Source organism: Haliotis rubra, unplaced genomic scaffold (genome assembly GCF_003918875.1).
Source record: "Haliotis rubra isolate DU_JTF1 unplaced genomic scaffold, ASM391887v1 Scf189, whole genome shotgun sequence".
NCBI lineage: Eukaryota > Metazoa > Mollusca > Gastropoda > Lepetellida > Haliotidae > Haliotis > Haliotis rubra.
The window spans coordinates 241674-265073 of NW_025765880.1; the positions used below are offsets into that span (position 1 = coordinate 241674).

General features: G+C 40.2%; 1 protein-coding gene across 2 annotated transcripts in view; it reads left to right on the forward strand.

The window, feature by feature from the left end:
- LOC124274211 (phosphatidylserine synthase 1-like) overlaps window positions 1-23400 on the forward strand; it is a 97488-nt gene that overhangs the window by 44343 nt on the left and 29745 nt on the right. For both annotated transcript variants that reach the window (XM_046709536.1, XM_046709535.1), the window contains exons 3-6: window positions 14227-14271; window positions 15225-15343; window positions 15982-16140; window positions 16580-16731. In XM_046709536.1, the coding sequence (XP_046565492.1) occupies window positions 14227-14271; window positions 15225-15343; window positions 15982-16140; window positions 16580-16731 (475 nt within the window). The remainder of the gene's footprint in view (window positions 1-14226; window positions 14272-15224; window positions 15344-15981; window positions 16141-16579; window positions 16732-23400) is intronic.

A 23400-nucleotide genomic window follows, 5' to 3' on the forward strand; every position in this document is an offset into this window, starting at 1 on the left:
CAGCAGCCTTGTTACAGCGAAAGTATAACTCTTAATCGCCAAAGTTTCTGAGAAGAAATATGTACAACAAGTTCAACGCTAATTCTACAATTATGACGATACATTCATGTATACAGTCTACAAGCTCACAACTTGCAAGTTGTTTATACCCTTATATATAAGGAAGTCGGAATTATATTCAAAACTGAAATTACTTTCACGACAACCAGGAAAAATAACCTACCCAGCATAAAATTACAGAGCCGCAGATATTTCGCTACCGGAGGTTTCGCACATTACCATTAACCTCAAAACACGGGTCACCGGATAACTTCGAAGCTACGGTGAAGACCGACGCTTATGCTAATATCAACGACGACAAGAATTTATTCAAGGTGGGTTTTTTCCCGCTACACCGTGACATCACAGCTGGTATTATACAGAATCAAAATGCCTTGTTCTGATTGGACCATGAGGGACAACGACCTACACAGAGGTCGATCTCAATTCACAGTTCAAGACTTACGCCACAAGTGACAACTATATATCAGTGAACGAAAGCAAGCCTCATTACAGTCCAGTTAACCTGAACATTCATGATTAGACTGCCTTTCTTCATAGAGACCTCCCCCGTCAAGTTAAGACGAGGGATCGGCAGTCAGGCGATTTTACATAAAGTTCAACGAGGACAGACACACCTGGTTGTGCACCTACATCGCCAAGGACTTCGCAGCTTAATTACCTAGACGAAGATACAAGTGGATCTAAATCCACAGCTTCAGACTACAGCTGAATTTCATCAAGCTTAATTAACACAACTAGATGGTTAGTAAACCTACTAAACTTCTGTTTGGAGAATAAAACGGAAATTTCACGCCCAACCTGGGATATGAATATAGTGTTCCAACACCTCACAAGTGAGGTTTATGAACACGCTGATGACATACTTGGACCCCATGATACGATGATGATTCTATCAAGTTGGCCAGCAAGAGCACTGTAAATTTATCTCCACCAAACCCAAACAGGAGGAAAAAAAATGCAACAGATTATTTCCTCTATCATCAACTTACGAGAGTGAAGTCTCATGTACTATATCTCCATTTGATCAGAACTGTCATACTACGCATATGCGATGGACCTATTCCGACCCTCCATGAGCTTAATACTCATGATATTATAGCTTAACTTCTACAATTGTTCTACACAAATGTGATTGAAATAATGGAGGGTTTATTTCTGAACTGATATGGTGGTTGCAAACCATTATCTGAGAGATATCACCACCGAGGACGCCTCAGGTATACACCAATTCGATCCCATGGTCCTCGCGACAACAGCTGACAGTTCTCGAGAAGATAAGTCAATCTAACAGATTTTACTTATCTTATAACAATACTAAATAGCTTCATGCTATGTATAATTTACTTAAGTTCCTTTTATCATCACAGTACTATGATTATTACATCATACAATATATAAGTTAACAACTCTACAGAGTTTGTTATTATATATATTTACCTTAAGTTATTCATATCTTAAGAGTAATACTATGGTTACATGATAAATGCATTAGCTAACAAACTCTACAGAGTTTTTGGCTATTTTATACATAGCTTAAGTTAATTAAGCTAACAAACTCTACGGAGTTTTACTATTATATAGGTAACTTAAGCTAATTATACCTTAAGCATAGTACTATACTCATATTATTAAAATATATTGGCTAACAAACTCTAAGGAGTTTTGCTATTATATAGGTAGCTTAAGCTTATTCATATCTTAAGCTTAGTACTATGTTTATATCATATAAGTAGATTAGCTAACAAACTCTAAAGAGTTTTTTGCTATTTGGCTTAAGTATCATCATATTTCTAAGCAATATGGTTATATTATAACATGTATTAGCTAACAAACTCTACAGAGTTTTAGCTATTATATATGTAACTTAAGCTTATTCATATCTTAAGCTTAGTACTATGTTTATATCATATAGGTATATTAGCTATCAAAACTCTAAAAAGAGGGTTTTGCTATTATATATTTCATTAAGTTTCATCATATTTTAAGCTTTATGGTTACATTATAACATGTATTAGCTAACAAACTCTACGGAGTTCTTGCTATTATATATGTAGCTTAAGTTTTCCTTCATAAGCTCAATACTAGGTTTATATCATAGCTAACAAACTCTAAAGGGTTGTTTTCAAGCATTATACAATTAGCTTAAGTTTCATCATATCTTAAGCAGTATGTTTACATTATAAAGGTAGATAGCTAACAAAACCTCGACGGAGTTTTGTTATTATATATATATAGCTTAAGTTTCATCATAACTTAAGCTCAGTACTATGTTTTTAACATAAAAGTATATTAGTTAATAAACTCTAAGGAGTTTATTTTGCTATATACTTTTAGCTTAAGTCTAATCTTATCTTAAGCTTAGTACTATGGTTACACTATAAACATATTAGCTAATAAACTCTACAGAGTTTTTTGGCTATTATATATGTAGCTTAAGTTAATAATATCTTAAGCACAATACTATACTCATATTGTAAAATATATTAGCTAACAAACTCTACGGAGTTTTGCTATTATATATGTAGCTTAAGTTAATTATATCTTAAGCACACTACTATACTCATATTGTAAAATATATTAGCTAACAAAACCCTACAGAGTTTTGCTATATATATGTAGCTTAAGTTAATTATATCTTAAGCTCAGTACTATACTAATATTATAAATATATATTAGCTAACAAACTCTACAGAGTTTGGCTATTATATATGTAGCTTAAGTTAATTATAGCTTAAGCACAGTACTATACTCATATTATAAAAATATATTAGCTAACAAACTCTACAGAGTTTGGCTATTATATATGTAGCTTAAGTTAATTATAGCTTAAGCACAGTACTATACTCATATTATAAAAATATATTAGCTAACAAACTCTACAGAGTTTTTGCTATTATATATGTAGCTAAAGCTTATTCATATCTTAAGCTCAGCATTATATCTATATCATATAAGTATATTAACTAACAAACTCTAAAGAGTTTGCTATTATATAATTAGCTTAAGTTTAATCATATCTTAAGCTTAGTACTATGTTATATCTTAAAGTATTTTAGCTAACAAACTCTAAGGAGTTTATACTAGATATTAACAAGCTTAAGTCTATTAGTCTTAAGCATTGTATTAATGTTATATATACTTTATCATAATAAGTACATGGTAATAACCTTTATATGGCAGCTGATAAGTTAGCAGCAGGAATTCATCAGTTCAGTGCCTTTATGAAGTTCCCATAGGGTTATTACAATCATCACAGTTCAAATCACTAATTATTAAAAATCCAAAGTATTAGATATTCCCACCTCCGCTCCGTGAGGATGCTACAAGCAAGAGCATGAGTCAGGATAAGGAAAAATATGTAATTTTGGAGTAAAATTGATATTTTATACTTATCCTGACTCATGAGGTCAGCCCTCCCATCCTCCCCAAATAACACTTTGGATTTCCCTGTAAATTCAAATGTTGGGCTCAGTATATGAGGAGAGAGTGAGGCACATGGGTAGAGGTGGCGCCCTCGTTCCCGCGCTTGTGGAAAGGAGGTAACTCGTGGTGAATACTAATTAGTGATTTTAAATTGAAGGGAGCTTCAATTAGGGAGATACAAGTGTTCCACTATGTTCGCAAGAAGAAGAAGACAAGCAAAAAGAGCATGAGTCAGGATAAGTATAAAATATCAATTTTACTCCAAAAATTACATTTTTGGACATGTATAAACTTATGAAAGTTAGGAAGGATTGTTCCTTTAAAACTATAGTTTGTTATAGTCTGCATGGCTGTGGAGTTGTCTGATTTTCACTCATGGTGTCTGCCCATGTTTTATCTCCTAACTGCTCAAAGTATTTCATGCCTCTCAGATCCTAGCTGAATATTCCATCTATATGACGTCGGTCTGTTAATAATCGAGTCTGGACCAGACAATCCAGTGATCAACAGCATAAGCATCGATCTACGCAATTTGGACATGATGTCATGTGTCAACCATGTCAGTTTGTCGCCTCTTACAACAAGCATGGGTTGCAGAAACCATTCTAACTGGTATGGAACATGTGATGGTGGATAGATAGATATGTCACCTCTGTTGAAGGCCACATCCCACTCTAGTCCCACACTCAGTGGTGGCTATGCAAGGTTCTTGCGCCATAACTCCCTGGCCATGGGGATAATTGACCAGTAGCATGCCAGTATCATGTTAGAAGTCCCTTGGGCCAGGTCATAAACCAAACTAAGCCTTGATCAGACAGTGATGAGAGGACAGTGAGAGGGGTATTGTTAGACAGCATCATGTCCCTGCTGGAGGGCTTTACCAAAGTGGTAAACATTTACTGGCAGCATCCTTGGTATTTATCCCTGTTATACTATTATGATTTACAGTATTACCTGTAATAAACAGGAGCACTTGGAACATTGATGAAGTTAGACGCTGTTTGAACCACATACACAAATCAAATAGTTTTTATCAGAGTTTGAGCCATAGAGGACAGAGTGTTAAACTGGCATTTTGTAGAAGTTGATGAGTAACAGTGAGGACAAGATATTGTATGGAAGTAAATTGATTCTGTTATGTGACATTTTGGGACAGATCCCTATTTGTAATATAATGCTTGACTCTTGCTTGTCAATGGTTTGAGGATCTATATCGAAATGTCGCTTCAAAACTATGAAGATTTCCATAAAATATCTTGGCTTTACAGTTGAGAACAAATTTAGTTTAAACATTCATAGAACTGAATGTTCTATTGATACAAGGTTACATATATATCATGAGGCACTATGTGCAACTCTTATACACTGCTATGGTTGGGAAGACGTCAGTAACATACATGTTGAAGACATGGTAACTAAGGACTTGCCACACTATGGTAAACATACTTTGAGATGAAGAATAATGACAATTATTATGGATATACAACTTCTTTTATTCTGTGGAGGCGACGTTTTGACATAGGTTCTAATGTCGTTGTCAAGCAAGTGACGACATTAGAACCTATGTCGAAACGTCGCCTCCACAGAATAAAAGAAGTTGTATATCCATAATAATTGTCATTATTCTTCATCAACTCAACTTCTAAAATGCCCATCAAAGAAGTCATACTTTGAGATGGTCTGGAATTTGATTGGGTGCACTTCATGGAGCAGGACACTTATTAGAGGTAATATGGTAATTGAAATGTTGTCAATAATGGATAATAATGGTAGCTCAAAAGTGGTGAAAATATGTCCACACTTGTTGATAAAGGTAAATAGGTCCATGTTGCAAATATAATTGTGAAGGTGTTTTGGAGGAGCTGGTGATACCTTAAACTGGAGGAGTTGTGTTGCTGATTGGTTGAAAAGGAATCTGATCTGAAATAAGAACTGTTGTTTCACAGTCTGTTGGCAGCCCCATATCTATCTCCCTATGTACAAGCCAATGAAAATTCTGTTTGACTGATTTTAATACTGCACAACATTTATTAAACCTATTAAGCTCAAGTTACACTGGTTGCTCTTGTTGCACACTGGATGGCTGTTGATCAAGTCCAGAAATGGGCTTCACACATTGTACCCATGTGGGGAATCAAGCCCGGGTCTTCGGTTTGAAGAGCAAACGCTTTAACCACTAGACTACCCACTGCCCTCTTATGCAGCAGGATTAACATAGCTATCTATGTGTTACTTTGTTCAATGATGACCCCTTATACTCTGGAAACGGGGGAATTATGTCACACAATAGTTCGGGAAACTGTACACAGACAGGTAGGAAACTAACAGTTTTATTGAACATGAAGTCAAATTACCAGTTTCTTCCTTTTAAAAACAGCAGTGGCTAGATTTGTTATGCTTGATCATTTATGTACCATGGTAATGAAGTTGTATTTATTAGGAATCATTTCTTTATGTAAATGATATAGTTAGAATTTCTCCAGTAAAGTATTGAAATGGACTTGCAACTGCTTCACTTGTTAAAATTTAGCAGTTATCAGATGAGTTGGTTTGTATGAATGATTGGTTATGTTTTGTCTAAAAGATACCACCTTGAGTTTAAGGTGCGTGAGCTTTTCTTCCCAGCTATGATGTGCTCATTACATATGATGGCTGTCGTCAAGCCTCATTCACTGTGATGAGTTTGTTTCCCAAGATGGCTGCCATCAAGCCTCATTGACTGTGATGAGTTTGTTTCCCAAGATGGCTGCCATCAAGCCACATTGGCTGTGATAAGTTTGTTTCCCAAGATGGCTGCCATCAAGCCTCATTGGCTGTGATGAGTTTGTTTCCCAAGATGGCTGCCATCAAGCCTCATTGGCTGTGATTAGTTTGTTTCTCAAGATGGCTGCCATCAAGCCTCATTGGCTGTGATGAGTTTGTTTCCCAAGATGGCTGCCATCAAGCCTGATTGGCTGTGATGAGTTTGTTTCCCAAAGATGGCTGCCATCAAGCCTGATGGCTGCCAAGATGGCTGCCATCAAGCCTCATTGACTGATGAGTTTGTTTCCCAAGATGGCTGCCATCAAGCCTTGTTGGCTGTGATAAGTTTGTTTCCCAAGATGGCTGCCATCAAGCCCTCATTGACTGATGAGTTTGTTTCCTTAAGATGGCTGCCATCGCTTCCGATTGGCTGTGATAAGTTTGTTTCCCAAGATGGCTGCCATCGCCCGATTGACTGATAAGTTTGTTTCCCAAGATGGCTGCCATCAAGCCTGATTGACTGATGAGTTTGTTTCCCAAGATGGCTGCCATCAAGCCTGATTGACTGTGATAAGTTTGTTTCCCAAGATGGCTGCCATCAAGCCTGATTGACTGATGAGTTTGTTTCCCAAGATGGCTGCCATCAAGCCTGATTGACTGTGATGAGTTTGTTTCCCAAGATGGCTGCCATCAAGCCTTATTGACTGATGAGTTTGTTTCCCAAGAGGGCTGCCATCAAGCCTGATTGACTGTGATGAGTTTGTTTCCCAAGATGGCTGCCATCAAGCCTCATTGACTGATGAGTTTGTTTCCCAAGATGGCTGCCATCAAGCCTGATTGACTGATGAGTTTGTTTCCCAAGATGGCTGCCATCAAGCCTGATTGGCTGTGATAAGTTTGTTTCCCAAGATGGCTGCCATCAAGCCTGATTGACTGTGATGAGTTTGTTTCCCAAGATGGCTGCCATCAAGCCTGATTGACTGTGATGAGTTTGTTTCCCAAGATGGCTGCCATCAAGCCTCATTGACTGATGAGTTTGTTTCCCAAGATGGCTGCCATCAAGCCTCATCGACTGATGAGTTTGTTTCCCAAGATGGCTGTCATCAAGCCTGATTGGCTGTGATGAGTTTGTTTCCCAAGATGGCTGCCATCAAGCCTGATTGGCTGTGATGAGTTTGTTTCCTGGATTACTGCTGTGATGAGTTTGTTTCCCAAGATGGCTGCCATCAAGCCTTGTTGGCTGTGATGAGTTTGTTTCACAACTTGGCTTCTTTCACCTCTCCTTATTCTTATGAATAAGCCACACAAGATGACTACCATCATCCCAACAGTTCCAGACTTCGCTGTTGTGAGTTCACCATACAAGATGGCTGTCAGGATTGAACTGTGAAGTTTCATTGTCACGAGCTCAAAGCACACAATGCCTACCATCTTGCTAACTGAAACGAGAATAATTTGCTTGTGATGAGTATAGAACACAAGATGCCGGCCAACTCCCAGACTGAACCAGGAAGCCTCACCATGATGAGGAAGCCACACAAGATGGTGGGCATCAAGCTTATTTTTTTCTGACCTGTAACTACTCTGTCACCTTGTATTATTTTGGTTGTGCTAAACCAAGAACACAAGATGGCTGCTTTCGTACGGACTGAACCAAGCAGTTTACACATGATGAATACCCCACACAAGATGGTGGGCTTCAAGCTACGTTTCTTGTGGTGTCATGGTATGGACAAAGCGTCTTCGGTTGACCATGAAATGAAAACTGTTAATCTTGTTTGCTTTTTTCTCTTGATCCATTAGGAAGGTTTGTTTGTGTTATAAGGTTCAAAATGTAACTGGAAGTGGTACCCATTTTCAAGTGAATTTACATGCCATTTTCATAATGTTTTATCACTTTTTTAGGTTGTGCATTGAATCTTTCATTCAAAGTCACTGGTTCAAATGCAGTTGCCTTTTTCATTGTTCCTAACGGCAGCGATAAAGGATCCGACCTAATCACCACTTCAAATAGACATGAGTCTCTCATTTTACCAGCTGCCTGATGTCTGTATGTCTCAGATTCTGTTAGTAACAAACTGTTTTGACAAACAACTGTAATGGCTTATTTCCATGTATGATGGTGTGTTTACTACCTTGATGATGTCTGTGGTATGGTCTGTTTATCCCTGTGTGATGATTATGTCTGTTTCTCTGTTTGCTGCAGTCTGCTACCATGTTCCGAGGCCCTGTCCATATGGTAATAGCTTCTGCATGGTGTTCCTTAGCATTCACGTAACTGTAGTCAGAGGCCAATCCCAGCAACATCGATGCCCTCATGGTCGTTGACAACCGAATTCTTTGACTATGAGGATGGCATTATTCTGTGAATTATTGTGTGTATTGCAAATTCTAAGCCTCAGATATAATAATTCATTTTCCTTCACTCTTTTCTAATTCCACTTAATATGTTAGTACTTGGAGGGGTTTTGTCTTGGAACAAAATAATTTGTAAACATTTTATGGTCAGTTTATGTGGAATATCATAAGTCCCAGTAAAGAAAGGTTTGGGGGGTATGTTCACCAGAAACGATTCAGTACAGAGGGACCAGTGTTAATTTGTTAGAATGTTTTGTGCCTCTTTACCTGTTGTTTTTTCCTACTTTTTAACTGTTTGGCCAACTAGTTTCTACACAAACTGCACTGTGATTTTCCTGAACACTCATATTTTTCTATGCTAATTTCCTGTCAGCTAGTCATATGCTACTTCTAGATTATATTAGTGTTTATTGTTTGGAACATACATCTGCCCTTTGTTTATAATGCATGAAATAGTGTCAGTGTTAGCAATGCTTTGACAGTGATAAGGGATACTTTGAATTTTTTGTTATACTTTTTGTAGCTTCTAAAGAATGGATGTATAAGATATCACTGAAACGCCCGTGATGGTGAAGTCACCACATCTGTTAACAGGAAATGGATAATCTGTTGTTTTGGATGATTATTGAATTGAAAATGCACAATTTCTGATATTCTTAATCTTATTAGAATGAAGTAGGTTTGTGTTTGTAACAAAGCAATTTATAATGTTAATCTTATTGAAGAGAAAACTTTCATGCTACAACTGAAAAAATAACCAATTTTCTGAGATTACGGGTGTACCCCTCATAATTTGCTGATCATGCACACGGCCTAGGTTTCATTTCAAAGGTTGATGGAGTGGACACATATTTTTTACTGAACTTGCCGAACTATCTACAGGCATCATCATGATCGTATTGATCCCATTACAGTGTCATCAATAGGAGGGACCTTTGTCATAACCCTGAAAAATCTGAAAATGATTTGAATACATCTGACCCTAATGCCTGGCTCTGTAACTGGAAAATGTGCACTAATTTGACCAAAACCATTTAAAAACTATAAGCATAGTCTTCAAATCAGTCAAAATATAGAAAATATACAGTAGAATTGATTTATAATGAACATGCTTATGACAAATTAAGACATGTTACGAACTGTATTATTTGGTCCCGACCGCCTCTGTGTATTTAGTAGAATTCATTGAACAACACATATATTGAACTCATGTTAGTGGTATGTTTGAGTTTGTTATAATCATAGTTGACTGTATTTAAAAGCGATAAATGTGTTGTGTATAATAGATTTTGTGGACTTTGTTCATCTAAACATGCCCCAGTATAATGTTTAACACTGCAATGTAAGAGTCGCGTATCTTAGCATCCTAGTTAAGTGAGTGAGTGAGTGTGGTTTTACGCCACTTTTAGCAATATTCCAGCAATATCACTTCAGAAATGGGCTTCGCACATTGTATCCATGTGGGGAACCAAACCTGGATCTTCGTCGTGGCGAGCGAACGCTTTAATCACAAGGCTAACCCACCACCCCTCCTAGTTAAGATAAACTAAGTTAAATTGTGACTTAACGTGATAATATCTTGAATTGAAGGTCAACAAACTGTGCGCTGGACTAAGGAAAATTTAATATACTGGTTTCCTCACAAATGACAAGTAGTGCAGATGGTTTTGACCTATGAAGATCTGGATTAGAACTGATCTTCAGTAACCCATGCTTGTTGTAAGAGGTAACTGACGGGATCGGGTGGTCAAGCTTGCTGACATGGTTGACACATGTCATTGTATCCCAATTGCATAAGTCGATGCTCATGCTTGTTGATCTCTGGATTGTCCGATCCAGATTCGATTATTTACAGACCGCCGCCATATATCTGGAATATTGCTGAGTGCGGTGTAAAACTAATCTGACTCACTCAATAGATGGTTTTGAATTTTTGTCTCATTTCGTCAGAAGTTTATGTATTGAATCTCCAAGACCACTCAGATAGGTAACAGATAAATCTTATTCTATACCACACACTGACAGCCCACTAAAGCAGGAGTCTTGATAACATGCCTTTGCATCAATATGTTCAGATAATCTCCTCGAAATGATGTCGAGAGGTAGTTATGGAAATGCAGACTTCAAGTTTGTGGCCAAGATTGTAATAACAGTTTACATGTTGATATTAATCATCTCCTCTTCATGATAGACAAATCTGAGCAAGTCAACTCCACAGACGTTGCACAGACTGCTGAACAAACAAATCCCATTCCCAGACAGCATCTGTTGCCTAATGTCAACAGTTCTCTTCCTTCTGCATACTGGTAGCTTATAATAAGACGGAACATTCCGGCAGTGGAGGGAGGCTGCAGGCTACTTGTCCAGCCTGGTAGATTAATGACGGGAGGTTGATAGTGTATAGACCTCAGACTTAATGCAGGCATTGTTGTTTAGATCTGCTGCACTGTATAGTTAAGTTGGATTTGATGGAAGTTAAACTCCATCACAGCCCTTGGGTATCTGATGCAAATCTTGGTATTCTACTGCTCAGATGGAGCACTGGTTGACTGGCCATCTTGGATTCCTAGTATGTCAACGGTATCCACTGTTTTTTGTGGGAGCCTGAAATGGGAATTGGGTGGTCACATTGTGTGGTTGATTGCAAACCCTGATGGTGTCATCAGTGCCCATGCTGTCAACCACTGGTTTGTCTGCCCTGAGTTTATCACGCTGGAATATTTGAAGTTTTGTTTCGACTGAAAGTCTCAGCTGGAATATTGCTGACTTCTGGAGGCAATTGTCATTTCTTGAACAATCAATGCCTTATATGGCCTCTCACGTAATTTGTTCCTAGCTCCCCATTTACATGTACTAAGTGGATGTAAAAAAATGTTGGGTCTGTGCAACTGGCTTATTTGTCCTCATGACATCAGCCTCAGAGGGTAATTTACCGTACTACATACGCATCATTACTTCCTCAGGATGTTGCATGTGCAACCTAAGTGTAAGTTCCTTAGATCAAAGGGGGCAGTGGGGTAGACTAGTGGTTATAGTGTTTGCTCGTCACACCGAAGACCCGGGTTGCCATTTCTGGTCTTCCCTGCCGTGATATTGCTGGAATAGTGCTAAAAGTGCTTAAAACCACTCACTCATTCACCCACTCCTTAGATCAAGCTCTTCATAATTTGAAACGGAGTAAGAATGTCAGCCTTTATTTAAGTTTCCATCTGGGGAATATATATCCTTGCAAATAGTGTTACTAGTATAATTTATGCTCCTGGCAATTTGGATGATCTATGAAATCCAAGAGATTCTCATATATGGAGAAGAGAAATGACTGTTGATTAATCAAATACTGAATCCAGGTCTTCAAATAACCATCATGAGAAGTTGGTCATTAACAGCTGGATCACGTTTACCTGATGGGCTGTAGAAATTTGAACTTATGGATGTGAAGAGCAGTACATCGATTTGCGTTTGTTGAGAACAAATGGAGCTATTTATGGAACCAGTATCTGATATAATGGCCTGCATTAAAGTAAACTGATGCACCATCAATGACAATAACCCTGATTTATCTGAGTAATGTGAAGGCCTTGAGCCTGATTAGTCACTGACCTTGACATTTAATCACTGGTTTTATTATCCATATGGTGAAACGTAACCAGTGTCATATATATCATATGTACACATGTGCACATATCCCTTTTGCCCAGCAACCATTGTTTCTGTGTTTCGTTGTCTGTGACGTCATTAAACATTAAACATTGACGTCAATGAACAGAGCAGTGACACTTGCTTACCGTGTTTTACTCCAGAAATGTACATGAATAAAATGGATAATATAGAAATTATTACACTCGCAAGTGTGTCACACGACTTATATGAAATTAAATACATGTTACATTATATGAAATGAGTGTGAAATTTTGTATTGCCCTAACGATAACCGAGTATGACACACTTGCTCGTGTAATTATGTATCACCAACAAGATCTACTGTACAAGTTTATGAAATACACATTGCCATTTTACTTTTCATGTTTATAACAATATTTTGTTGAACATTTTGTGTTGTTTGCCCTGGACAAGATTTACAAAACTGCATGTGTGTGAGCATCTCACACTGACGCTGACGAAATGACCTCAAGTTGAACACTTGTTGAATGGTGGTCATCCAAGAGGAAGGTGAAAGTAAAAATCACACACTTAGAGCGTAGCTGGAGGCACTTGTCAAGTGAGGGGTTATCCTTTGATCATAAGGAGCACCTTTATGCCCCATTAAAGCATAAAAAATATATATGTTTCCAGCTCCCCATCAAGCCCAATTCTGGGGCCTTTCACACAGAACAGTTTGTCTTGGGATTCTTTACACCATAGTGTTTCTTCATTACATTCTACCTACATATGTTTCTGCTTCATATTACATAAACCTATCATGAAAGTGACATATTGTTGTCAATGACCTGCTTGTGGCGATGGGTAAATTGTTAAGCTCATATCTGTATTTCTGTAATGCTAACAGTTAATTGTGAGCTATATGAACATTACATGCACAGCGTGACATTCAACAGTTCTTGCCTCAGATTGTTTCCGAGGCATAATGTCCCCATAATGCATTGTCACTTTTCCTCTCGGTGCATATTAGCTCGTGAAAGTCAAAGTTCACAGAAAAAATATGAGAGATAATTATGACCATGGGAGTGCTCTCCATGAGAAACTGTCGGTTAAAGTCCTGATCAGGGCATGACCAGTAGATGGCAGCATGCTGGGCTTATTGTAGGGGATGACACCAACTGGTTGTCTTTCATAAATCATTTCCTAACAGAACTGGAGCAGAAAAAGTCCTCAGTATTCCATGCCTCTGGCCAAAGCTCATCAGATCAGATCTTGTCAGACATCATGTTTTCGGATGTGCTCAGTCGTTACACGTATGCAGTGTTGCTATCACAAGCATTACACAGACATTGTAGACACTAGTATGGTGGCTTGTGTTGAAGATAAAGTTGTCTGTGATAGGGACATGTTTTACAGCTGATCATACAATGATATAAAAAACAACAGATGTCCTTAAGTGTTCCTAAACCTGTAACACAAGGATACCCCCAATACTAAACTAAATGTCCAGACTTCATAGAGTAGTCAGTGGTTCAGTAGGATAAATACTGATATATGTAATTTGTCCATGAGAATATATTACCAAGAGATCAGGACCTAGTTAATGTTTCTGTGGACAACCATATTCATCCGTCTGATGTTGGGGCAGGGTAACAAAAAGTAATGTTTTGGCATCATTTGGCATGATTCATCCAGCATATTGAATCGCCATTCTTACACTCTCTGAGCAGACACTATCCTCCCGACCGTCTGCTTGATGTGGGCTGCTTGATGGAAATAACATGGTTCCCGTGTGGCCTAGCTGACTGTTTGCCATCATTCCCTCATGTCTTTGATCATTTGCTCATGCTATCAACCACTAGCCTAGACTTACCTATTGACAGACAAGTGTCACAAAGCTTGAATGTCGCAAAAAGCTGTTCGTACAAAGCTGAAGTTTCTGAGAAACATCTTGAAAGTGTTTGTTATTATCAATCAATTTTTTATCTCCAAATGCATTTATGGCCAACAATTCTCAAAACTCTTTTTTTCTCTTGACAGGTCCATTCACACGTCCACACCCGGCAATATGGAGGATAGTGTTCGGTAAGTGTTGTTGTCATGAACAACGCACAAAGTCCATTACAAGCAGCTAACTTCACACTAATTCTACAGCCAGGCATTTACATTTAATTGTCTTGTTTTGTTTACTTGTGGATCTTTTCTGTGCACAAGAATTCATTGTCTCTATCTGTTTAATATCAAGTCACTGTGACCTCTTTCTGCAGGGTGATCAATTCAGGCTTTGTTCTTGGGATTTGGGATGGACTGTTTATACAAAGTGCAAATGTACAAATGGAGAACACAAATTTGATAAACGTCAATGCCAACATTGATTATCTTCATAGGGAGTGAAGCGCTGCCGCTTTATGGTAAAGTCTCTGGTTAGTGCTCATTGATCAAAAGACTTATCAAACACACCAATAAAAAGCACAAATATACATGAATAGGAAAAATATGCAAAAGTTTGATAAGAATAGATGTTTAAGCAGAGGCAGTGTGAACAAGGTAAGCAACATAGTCAACAGGTCAATCTTAAACTGTTCGGTAACATACCTACTGTGTCCAAGTACATGGACTGTGGGGGTAGCCTTGTGTTCATTGCATTTAATTTGTTAGTGTCCAATATTTCATGCTGTTGTCAGGTGTGAGTGTCCTGTACTTTATGTAGATGTGTTTTGTTTCAGGTGTGAGTGTCCTGTACTTCATGCTGTTGTCTGTTTCAGGTGTGAGTGTCCTGTACTTCATGCTGTTGTCTGTTTCAGGTGTGAGTGTCCTGTACTTCATGCTGTTGTCTGTTTCAGGTGTGAGTGTCCTGTACTTCATGCTGTTGTCTGTTTCAGGTGTGAGTGTCCTGTACTTCATGCTGTTGTCTGTTTCAGGTGTGAGTGTCCTGTACTTCATGCTGTTGTCTGTTTCAGGTGTGAGTGTCCTGTACTTCATGCTGTTGTCTGTTTCAGGTGTGAGTGTCCTGTACTTCATGCTGTTGTCTGTTTCAGGTGTGAGTGTCCTGTACTTCATGCTGCTGCTGTTTGTGTTGTTCCATAACAAGAAGGATGTCCGTCACATGTTGGTGTGGCTGTACCCAGAGCTCAAAGATGAAGGTCCTGATGAGACGGTATGATTGGAATAGAGCATAAATAGGCTGAACTCTTACCTGTAAATATATCATAACAACAAGTATGTAATCAGCGTCACAGAACTGGCACCATTGGGAATCTGGGTTAAAACAGCTGAGTTCCTATCACCACCGATATGTGTTGTAAAATGCAACGCCAATGACAGGTCGTGCACTGTTGCCCATGGTAGGAAACACTGCTTGTCCAATCTAGATCAAGAATCATCTATATATACAGGCCCCCATGATAACACAGACTCGATTATTTACAGACCGCGCCATAAAGCTGGAATATTGCTGAGTGCTGCGTAACACTGAACTCACTCACTCACCCCATGATAACACTTGAATATCTGAAATTTTGTTTCAATTGAAATACAAGTCAGAATGTTGGTGTCTTGGGTACAAAGAAACCCTATAATTGTGGGTTCACATCTCGACCCCCTCCTACCCGTTTACCTATGTTTGTCAGCACCCTGGTTTGTGGGTTCCACCAATGTTATAAATGTCTTGAGACCTGGATCACTTTGTGCTTTCCTCCCAAACTCACACACTCACTCACTCACTCATTTTTTGTGGTGTATTTAGTTAAGTGTTTGATGCCTCCGATCTCAAGAGCTATTGCTTTCTCTTTCCAGGAGTATGCTGTGAACTGTTCCCAGATCACATGGGCGAGGCTGTCATCCCACATGGACGTGTTCGCGTTCAGCCACTTCATGGGCTGGGCGATGAAGGCACTCCTCATACGCCACTACGGCATCCTGTGGACTATCAGCGTCATGTGGGAGATCACGGAGGTATGTCTCTGAGGAAGACTGAACAAAACATGTCCTTGTTAAGATGGTCAGATTGATTCAAATTTGATGACATTTGCTCATTGATATTGAGAAATGTTCTAAAGATTGTTGTCTTAATTATTTAGAAAAATATGTAAAAATCATGTATATTCGTCTGAAATGCCCTATTTTCATTACTTGTGATGTTAATAAACTAATGTTGTTTATTTCAAAATGGTATAATTTCTTAGTTTTTAGTTAGTTTCAACCATGACAAATGTCTATGTGAAATCGATTTCCAAACAGTTTTCTCAAGGCTTTAAATATATCGGTGCAATTGTTACTATTTGTGTCTTCTGTTTCCACTTTGTTTCATATAGTTAACAATGCTATTAGATTACAAAGTGTTACGATATTCTGCGATATGCTAGTCAGTTAAGAGTCCCACCTTCTCCAACAGATGGCGTTTGCCCACCTTTTGCCCAACTTCGCGGAGTGCTGGTGGGATGCCTGGGTGCTGGACGTGCTGCTGTGTAATGGCATCGGGATCTGGCTGGGGATGTATGTCTGCAAGAAGCTGGAGATGAGGAACTACCACTGGGAGAGCATCAAGTGAGTGTCCAGGCCACAGTTGTGTGTCTAGGGAATATGGTTCCCAGTGTCCTGGGAACAATTGCAGTTCCTATCAAATTCTGGTACCATAATGCTTTTGGTATCATGTTGGGGTTAGAGTGACTGGGTGAGTGAGTTTAGTTTTACGCTGCTTTTAGCAAAATTCCAGCAATATCTCGGCGGGAGACACCAGAAATGGGCTTCACTCTTGTACCCATGTGGGGGGATGGAACCCGCGTCGTGACGTGACGTGAAGTGGTTGGAGGGGTCACAATGCTGACGGGATGGTCAGAATGGGTGACCTGGTTGATTGTGTGACTCTTGGCTCTTGTGTCATTGAAACAACAATCATAAAGTGATGCTTGAAGTAAGGAAGAATAACAATATATGGATTAATAACTTCTTTATTTCAGTGAGAGCAACGTTTGGGTTTAACACTTGCTTTATAAAAACTGTTGGCACCTACACTGAAATGTGGCTCTCACTGTAATGTGGCTCTCACTGTCTCTCACTGTAATGTGGCTCTCACTGAAAGGGAAATGTGGCTCTCACTGTAATGAAGAAGTTGTTCTTCCATGCCTTGTTCTCCTCCATTACTACTCCAAATTCTAAATACCTCTCAAAGAAGTGGACCGCCTCCGTGGTGTAGTGGTTAGAGCGTCCGCCCGGAGAGCGAAAGGTCGCAGGTTCGATCCCCGACCGCGTCATACCAAAAGACGTTAAAATATGGTACTTGTTGGTCCCTGCCTGGCGCTCGGCATTAATGGGTACAACAAGGACTGGTCGGCTCGGGAGTCAGTATAATGTGTCTGAGTGGGGTATTCATGCTTCACTGCGGCATGGGATCTCAGTGGGCTAGCACTATAAAACCAGCTTAAGTCTGGGCTAGTACAAGCAGCCGCACATACACATACACACGCACGCACGTCGTCATATGAGCGAAATATTCTCAAGCACGACGTTAAACCCAATTTCACCTCACCTCACCTCAAAGAAGTTGAAGTGTTGATCACAGTTTACACGTGCACAGCTCCATCTAGAAAGCTTGTACATGTTCCATGAACCAAAGTTAATGTCGTGACTCTCGAGAGTGCATGTTAGAGTATCAAAGTGTAACGTCACCTGAATCTCTAAGGCAGCTGTGTGCTGAACCTTCATGCAAGTGAACATCAATTACTTTTGAATATTTATGGTTTATTGTTTTTACTAGTGGCATATTTATTTTATGTCACTGAACACACCCAATTATACAAACAATTAAAGTAACCGTAACTGCTTGCAGCTGTTGCCAACATTCATTACATCCACAACATGTGGTTACATTCAGGATGTTCCGCTACATGGTTTAATGGAAATTGAATGTGAAACTTTACTTGATTCAAACTATTCATTAAAAGCATATATACACTACATGCATGTTTAATGATGCATGGAATAAACTGAATAAAATTAGATGCCAGTTCGATTTTGCAAATACCAAAGAACTAAATCAATGAATTATTATTATTAGTGTTATTATTAATTAGTATAGCAACATTCAGTCCTCAGACCTTATGCCTATTGCTAGAGGTGAGAAAGGTAGGATAGTCACACAGTGACCTCAAGGAACAGTCTTACTGCCGTATCCGGGATGATTGAGTCGTCTGATAGCTTGATTCAGTCTTACTTGAGGGGCCAACATTTCGATATGTGCACGGTTGTGTAGATTATTCCGAGCAACAAACTGTACCTGAAAATGCTTGGAATATAACTTCTCTTCACTAAACAAAAACAATCATGCATGGCACCGTCTCCTGACTCAACACCCTGCCACCCTGACATCCAACCACCTTGCCATCAAACCACCCTACCACCCTACCACCCTACCACCCTGCCACCTTGCCACCCTGCCACCCTACCACCGCCACCCAACCACCCCACTACCACCCTGCCATCCAACCACCCAACTACCCTACCCCCCTACCACCCTGCCATCCAACCACTCAACCACCCTACCACCCTATTATTATATGACATTTATATAGCGCATATATCCAGGCAACTAGTGCTTGCTCAAGGTGCTAGTATATTTTCCCTCGATCATTGGATGCCAATCTCAATGGCACATCGTGTTATCAATCTCAACTCCCAGGGGAGTATGCAACTCTTGCAGCCACTAGACGCACCGAGTTATTGTGGCTTTCTCATCCTAACGAGGTACCCATTCACAGCTGGGTGGACTAGGACACATAGTCACAGTACTTTGTCCAAGTTCACTGCACGTTGCTGTACCCGCAACTGGGTGTTTGCACGTATTCATGTGGCCACCATCTGGTCATATACCAACGGATTCGTGGGTTCTTTTAAGTGCACAGGGTTGTGTACTGTACACTAGGGGTTGTGACAACACTGAAAGAGTCTGCACACAAAGTTGACTCCAAGGTTTTTACACCCGGTCACAGGTGGGCTCGATCCCGACACCTCAACCTCAATCGCCTGGCGCCTTAGACAGCTCGCCCACCGCGCCCCCTACAGCCCTACAACCCTGCCACCACCCCTGCCACCCAACCACCTTGACACCCTGACACCCTACCCCACTACCACCCTGCCATCCAACCACCCTACCACCCTGCCATCCAACCACCCAACCACCCTGCCACCCTACACCCTACCACCCAACCACCCAACCTGCCTGCCCTACACCCTACCACCTGCCCAACCAACCACCCAACCACCCTACCCCACTACCACCCTGCCATCCAACCACCCTGCCATCCTACCATCCAACCCCACTACCACCCTGCCATCCAACCAACCACCTGCCATCCAACCACCCAACCACCCTACCACCCTGCCACCTTTCCCCACTACCCGCCTGCCACCTTACCACCCTGCCATCCAACCACCCAATCACCCTGCCACCCTTCCCCACTACCACCCTGCCACCCACCACCCCACCCTGCCACCCAACCACCCCACCCCACCCTGCCACCCTTCCCCACTACCACCCTGCCATCCTACCATCCAACCACCCTGGCCCACTCCACCCTGCCATCCACCACCCTGCCACCCCCCACTACCACCCTGCCATCCAACCACCCAATCACCCTGCCACCCTTCCCCACTACCACCCTGCCATCCAACCACCCCAACCACCCTGCCACCCTGCCATCCTACCACCCTGCCACCCTGCCTCCCTGCCATCCCTACCACCCTACCTCCCTACCTCCCTACCTCCCTGCCTCCCTGCCACCCAACCACCCTACCACCCGTAACCCCCACACCCCTGGAAATGGAAAACCTCTTCTTTAGCTAAGTTACTGAACGTTTAGGACTTGCTACAGTAAGCTTTCTCCCTGTGGTTTAACTGTTACATAGCCGACACAGTGTTATTTCTGAATGTTTCTGACAAAGCCATACACCACCATTTGCTGTCTCACATCAGTCTCAGTTCAGTTGTCATGAAAGTAGTATGTCATGACATTAGGTAGTTTGGATCCTCTTGTCAATATGGTGACATTAATACTTCAGACCAGCAAATACCATTTCAGGACGTGAAAGCAGTTCCAGCATTTAATGATTATATTGATGACAAGAAGTAGTTCCGCGTATTGATACATTTGGGAATCCCCATAGTGATGATCATTTACCTGAATATGTTTTAAAAAGTAGGTTTGTTATTTATGAAGAAGACAAAGACATTCCTTGAAAGATTTTGTCCGCCACGACCCATGAGAACATGCAGGGCTTTTTTTTGGCCATTTGCTGTCTTCAGAATCTAAAATGGAAGTGAGAATTAGACTGGGACTCAGCTATATTTGAATATAAACATATTACACTTTATAGAGGGTACTTTTTCTCTGTTCTGAAAGAACTAATAATACAGACAGGTTCAGGTGTCAGGTACACGGTACATCCACAGATCGACACATCCACTCGTAAACTTTGCTGCATGTCTGTCTAACTCTAGTATCAGCAATACTTTGATCTAATCCACCAGGCTGATAAGTGTGATCTCGTGTATACCTAGAGCTTTCTTCCTAACTTGCCATATGCTACTGGCTGTTTTCTGGTGTACATTGTTGAGCACAGACGTTTTTGTCAAAAGTACACGATTGAGATCAATTAGTGTCTCAAACCAAAAACCCAGCCGTACTTTATTGGTCATAATGACGAACACTGCAGCAGACATGGCAATGACACACTACACTGGACACTAATTCCATCTGGGTTGAGCTGTTCTCTTCTGACAAAAAAATGTCAAAATTAGGACTTACACATCATGGCTCCACTGTTTGTTTTGTTGTAGCGAAAGGTCCCCCATTGGTCGATAGCCCCCCAACTGATTACCTACAGTGATGTTACAGATACACTATTTCTTCCAATAAGCAGCAGCTGTTAGATAAGCACTGTCCCCCAACCAGCACTGGCTACAACGCAGTCAGTAAACACATTAATATTATGCTATATTGTACATATGTTCAAGTATGTTATATTTAAATTTCATCTATCTAGAAAAAAAATGTTTTTGATACAGTAGATTATGCATTGCATTATTTGACATTAAGTACTGGATCTGCAATTAGCTCTAGGCCACAATTAGCTATTGGGTTGAGAATCTTGTTCAAAGAATATGTACTGGGGTTTTTTTCATAGGAAATATGGTATGTGATGACTGCTGGTGAAATAACATTCATGTACTATTCATTTGAGCATAATAGCTGCATTTATCAGTGTAGAAAACCACTTAGTAGACGTGATCAGTTTCTCAAAGTGTTTTATTTCATAAGTGCTATGTGTTATTAGGTTTCTGATGTGTCTGTCGGCTTGCTTACAATGTAATAAATATCATGGCAACCGTGTGATACAGCTCATATGTCTGTGGCTGGTTGGGGGCTTCAGGTGAAGGACACAGGGAATGTAGGCTCATTTAGAACCTGATAGACTGATATGTTTCAGGATTTAGTTTACAGAGGCCCAGATAAGCTGTGTATCCGGGTAAAATACGAATAGAAAATTTCCAATTACGCATTGAAAAAATAATTGTTGCGTACCAATTACGCATTTAGAATGTTAGATACGCAAAGAGTTTAAAACAAATGCGTACGGAATATATTTATAAAAATCGCTTGCGTAATGAAAAAGACATCGATTGCTATCAAGTTGTACTGTTAGTATAGGACAAGTGTTGTACTGTCAGTATAGGATGAGTGATTTTTTATGAAATCATTTCCATTATATTAAAGTTGGTTTTGATTAGGTATGACATAAGGCAGAACATACCTGCTTAGTAAACTTACTCACTGACATATACTTAGGTGAGTAAAATGACTGAAATACGCACATATTTGAAAGCAGTGGGTAACGGAAAATGAAATACCCACTCAACATTCATAATACCCACTCCAAACAAATACAGTGGGTACAGTACCCACATGAGCTAAATCTTATCTGGAGTTTACATACTGTCTGAAAGTGACCTTGTACAGTAAGCTTCAGTCAGAGAACAAAATAAACGGAAACACAAACGAATAGATTACTTGTTGAGTAGCATCCTGCTTCTCAAGTATTGTCTATCCTCAGGTAACAAGTTCAGGGTCAGTAGGTGGTAAGGAACACCTACTGAACGGTCAGCCTTGCCTCAAGATGTCTGGCACTGGAGTTCACTGGAGTTCGCTTCATGATTTCAGTTGAATTATTTGTGGGTTGAAGGCCCAAAGCAATGCAGGTCCTAGACATGTATCAGTTCAGAAAAGCCCACAAGCATTGATTTGGTCACAATAATTCATAAATGGTATTGGAGTCGGGTGGTGGTAGCACCGTTAGCTCTACAGGGTGTACAGTGAGTGAGTGAATTTAGTTTTACGCCGCACTCAGCAATATTCCAGCTATATGGCGAGTCTGGACAAGACATTCCAGTTATCAACAGCATGAGCATCAACCTGCGCAATTGGGAACCGATGACATGTGTCAACCAAGTCAGCTAGCCTGACCACTCGATCCCGTTAGTCGTCACTTACGACAAGCATGGGTTTCTGAAGATCAAGAGCTGTACAGTAGGGGTAGTATTGTGAGCTGTGCAAGATTGGTTTAGTTTGGTTAGGTTATTGTTGAACACTGCACCCAGCAATTTTCAATTTTCCAGCTATATGGCGATGGCCTGTAAATAATTGAGTCTGGACCTGTCAATTCAGTGATCAACGGCATGAGCATCGATCTACATGATTGGGAACCGATGACATTTGTCAACCAAGTCAGCAAGCCTGACCACTCTATCCCATTAGTTGCCTCTTACAACAAGCATGGGTTGCTGAAGATCAATTCTAACCTGAGCAGTACAAGAAGAGAGAGAGGTAGTACTGTGAGCTGTACAGGAAGGGGATAGTACACTGAGGATATTTCTGACTGTTGCGCAATATGCTACCTGTCATTGGTCAACTAGTTAAGCCTTGCTGGAACTATGTGGAAACTTAAACAATGAACTATCCCGAAATCCTGAAATTGTTCCAATTTCCGCAGCTAAAAATAACACTATAAAATCCAAGTGTGATTCTCCACATGATGTCTTACAAGATAGCTGAAACAAGGCCTTTGAAATTGCAATCAGTTATGTGCCGGATGACTCAAGTGACAAAACCTGAATAAGCTGTTGAGGGTTAGGAAGCATGGATCTCGATTCACATTTACATC